At 42.0% G+C, this 4,016-nt stretch overlaps 1 protein-coding gene across 1 annotated transcript; it reads left to right on the top strand.

The window, feature by feature from the left end:
- The first annotated feature begins 2,549 nt into the window (after positions 1–2,549).
- LOC148045881 (protein FAM200C-like) lies at positions 2,550–4,016 on the top strand. Its single transcript, XM_087714397.1, has 2 exons — positions 2,550–3,402; positions 3,565–4,016. Exons 1-2 carry the CDS (start codon positions 2,550–2,552, stop codon positions 4,014–4,016), a joined length of 1,305 nt encoding a protein of 434 aa, XP_087570523.1.

The raw sequence follows: 4,016 nt of genomic DNA, 5'->3' as shown, positions 1-4,016 counted from the left end.
CAAGAGAAAATGCCTATATCATTATTTTATATTTCTCAGTTTTTCTGCTACAATTATGTCTTTGTTTTCCTAAAGTTCATAAAATAAAAAATGTTTGTGTCTCTTGTCTCCTTACTTATTCTCTAATTATTTTCAACTGTGATATTAATTTTAGCTAAAATTGGAAAATAATTAAAATGGGTAAAAATATACTCACAGTGTGATTTTTTTTACCATGTCAGTAGCACCGAAATACTTCCATTGCAAAAGAATTTGCCAGTGATATCTCCATTGCCTGAGGGATGCCCAGGGGATCCTTTCATCTTCTCATGGTTGCCCATTGAACTGGTACCCATTAGAATGGAATGGAGATGGAAGGAACCTTGTAGGTCTTCTAGTCCACTTATACAATCTCAGACAAGTGACTGTCCAGTCTCTTCTTAAAAATCTCCAGTACCCATGATTTCTGAAGGCAAGCTGTTCCACTGGTTAATTGGATTAATTAATTAATCATTAATCTACTCACAGTTGCCTGCTTTTGAACTGCTGGGGCAGCAGGAGCTGGAGTGTGTAATGGGAGCTCACTCCATCCTGTCGCAATCTCAAGTGCAAGCCTGCTGATCAGCAGCCCAGCATTCTAACCTCATGAGCCACTGTGATCCTATGACTGTGAGATTCACTTTAGACCATTCCTAGTCACGAATTCTTCTTTGTTGCGAATAATTAGAGTAGGTTATAAGATCTAGGTTATAAGAATATGGATGAGCACTGTAACATCTCTGACTCTTGCCTACCATCTCACAGTCATGTGGATTTTTGTACTTAGATGTGGAAGATCTAAATTATGGGTGAACCCCTGAAGACTGCCTTGCAGGAACAGAAGACTGATTAAAACAAACTAGTTGAAATGTTTGTTGGATTGAGATGATTTTTTGTATATATGTGTGAATGTGTATGTATGTATGTATGCATGTATGTATGTATGTATGTATGTACGATGTATATACACATGCACATGCACACGCACATGTTCTCTCTCACTCTCTCACACACAGACAAAATTCCCATATATAAAGGCTTTGGAAATTTCCTACCTTATTTATTGGTGATATTATTCAAACTCTAATTTGTGGAGGCAGAGGTGTCTTGGGGTTATTAACCTGTAACTCCTAGACTGTAGAGTTGGGGCCAGTCTCAGTAGGCAGTAGTGACAATCACTATAAAATTCATATGGATTATTTCAACCTTATAAATCTCAAAGATATGGATTAGTGAAATAAGGACAATGTCAACTTGCAAAGCATCCCTGGCCTGCTCTAGAGTTGCCATAGGCAGGGGGGATGGAAAACTGATGAAGCAGGCACAGCAGCCACAAACAGAAGCACATTCCAGGCATATCTTTCTCAAGGCTGTTTCCCAGGTTACCCACAGCAACCGGAGGGGGAGTGATCTCTACAGCCCATGAAAGTACTCTGTTGGAGAATGTGATTTATGACACACCCTAGGGGGAGGGGAAAACAGGGTCATAATTGGGCCATAAATTATGTGGGGTCAGAGTTGGCTTCACTTGGGTACATGCCAACATGTTGCTCTTAATAAGTAACTGGATTTCGTTTGAAGCTTGGCTGAGGTGCATGATTTAATTAGGACATCTGTTGGAACCCTGACAACCACTTGCTTAACTCTTGCCTTAGCAATAGCAATAGCAGTTAAACTTATATACCACTTCATAGGGCTTTCAGCCCTCTCTAAGCAGTTTACAGAGTCAGCATATCGCCCCCACAGTCTGGGTCCTCATTTCAGCCAACTCGAAAGGATGGAAGGCTGAGTCAACCTTGAGCCGGTGAGATTAGAACTGCTGAACTGCAGATAACAGTCAGCTGAAGTGGCCTGCAGTACTGCACTCTAACCACTGCGCCACCACTCGCCTTCTGTTGCTGATCCTTTGACCAGTTTAATATCATGGTCAAGGGAGGTGATCAATGTATTATGTGCACTTGCATGCTTAAAGGAGGCAATTATTGAGATAAAACAAATAGCAAGTAAACTTAAAATAAATTTACTTTTATAGAACAAGTCATCCCTTGACTGGCAGTTGCTTCTAATTATAGGTCAAACTCAAATATTTCACTTGGGTAAGAGTATTGAATAGAGGTGGTCTTTCATTCTTGATATACCTGGATCAAATCAATGTTCATGTAGCATCTAGAACAGTGGCTCTTCTTAACCTGGGTTCGATCGAACACCAGGGGTTCGGTGAGTCAGTCTCGCGGGTTCGGCGGAGGTCAAGACACACACCCGACTCATATGATTCGTGATGACATGCCTCGCTTGTCCATCATTGGCTGCAGGTGATAACGCCACATCGCTTGGCCTATCTGTGCTGCAGGGAATTTGGTGCGCCCAGTAGTCGAATTGTAACTGTCGCGATGGTACGTCATGTGATTTCTTTCTTAATATTTTAATCCCTTCACACTATATCGAGCAAAAAAAGAAAGTGGTCGGACGAATATGTACAATATGGATTCACATGTATAATGGAACGTGATGGGAGTCAGCGTCCTAACTGCATGATTTGCAATGCCAAGTTGAGCAATTCTAGTCTAGCACCGGCAAAACTAAGAGAACACTTCCTTAAGCTGCATGGAAAATACAAGAACACAACGCTCACTGAATTCAAGGTGAAGAGAGCTAGATTCGATGAAAAGGCTACTCTGCCTGTTCTCGGCTTTGTACCCACCAACAAACCGATCCTCACAGCATCGTACGAAGTTGTTTACCTGATCGCAAAGCAGGGCAAACCACACACCATTGCTGAAACACTCATAAAACCAGCTGTGTTGAAGATGGTGAATATCATGCTGGGAAAAGCGGCTGAAGTTAAGTTATCCCAAATTCCTCTTTCAAATGACACCATCAGCGACAGAATAGAGGACATGAGCAAAGACATCTTGGCTCAAGTAGTTGCAGATCTGATTTCAAGCCCGGCAAAATTCAGCCTTCAACTCGACGAGACCATAGACGTTTCCAATCTAAGCCAGCTTGCAGTATTCGTGCGCTATGTGAAAGACAACGTGATAAAGGAAGATTTTTTATTTTGTAAGCCTCTAACAACAACAACTAAGGCAGCCGATGTGAAGAAACTTGTGGATGACTTCATCAAAGACAACAATCTTTTGTGGGATATGGTTTCTGCAGTTTGTTCGGACGGAACTCCAGGCATGCTGGGAAGAAAGTCTGGTTTTGGTGCGCTAGTGAAAGCCGATGCACCAGACATCATTGTTACGCATTGTATTCTGCACAGGCATGCGTTGGCAACAAAAACCTTGCCTCCAAAACTGGCAGAAGTATTAAAAATTGTAGTGGAATGCGTGAACTATGTGCGAAATAGTGCTCTGAGGCACCGTTTCTTCAGGAAGCTGTGTAAAGAAATGGGATCTGAATTCGAGGTACTTCTGTACTATTCTAACGTTCGGTGGTGCTGAATCGTGTTTTTGCTGTGCGTGTGGAATTAGCCCTGTTTTTGCAAGAGCACCAACATTGTCATGCAGATTGCTTGAAATTCTGAGTTCATTCTCATTTTAGCGTACATGGCTGATATCTTTGCAGCTCTCAATCATCTCAATCAACAGATGCAGGGCGGTGGAGTCAACATCATCGAAGCGGAAGAAAACCTGAAGGCTTTTCAAAAAAAGCTACCGTTATGGAAACGACAAATAGAGAACGATAATTTTGCAAACTTTCCCCTGCTAGACGACTGTGTAAGTAAGATTGAAGATGTATCTGGAATCGGAGACATTTCTGTACCCTCGGAACTGAAGCAAGCAATTGCCACGTATTTAGATTTGCTTGCAAAGTCTCTCGATGGATACTTCCCTACAAGAGAGTCATATCCGGCATGGGTGAGACAGCCGTTCACGTTTAGTGTTGAGACAACAGATGTCGATGATGAATACCTCGATGAAATCATTGAAATTCAGCAGAGCCAGGTTCAACAGCAACTCTTCAGAACAACAACGCTCTCAACGTTTTGGTAA

The sequence above is a fragment of the Thamnophis sirtalis genome, unplaced genomic scaffold (assembly GCF_051295495.1).
Source record: "Thamnophis sirtalis isolate CommonGarterSnake01/CBP01778 unplaced genomic scaffold, rThaSir2_p1.2 scaffold_4, whole genome shotgun sequence".
NCBI classification, from domain to species: domain Eukaryota; kingdom Metazoa; phylum Chordata; class Lepidosauria; order Squamata; family Natricidae; genus Thamnophis; species Thamnophis sirtalis.
This window is presented reverse-complemented; position numbering and strand designations above follow the sequence as displayed.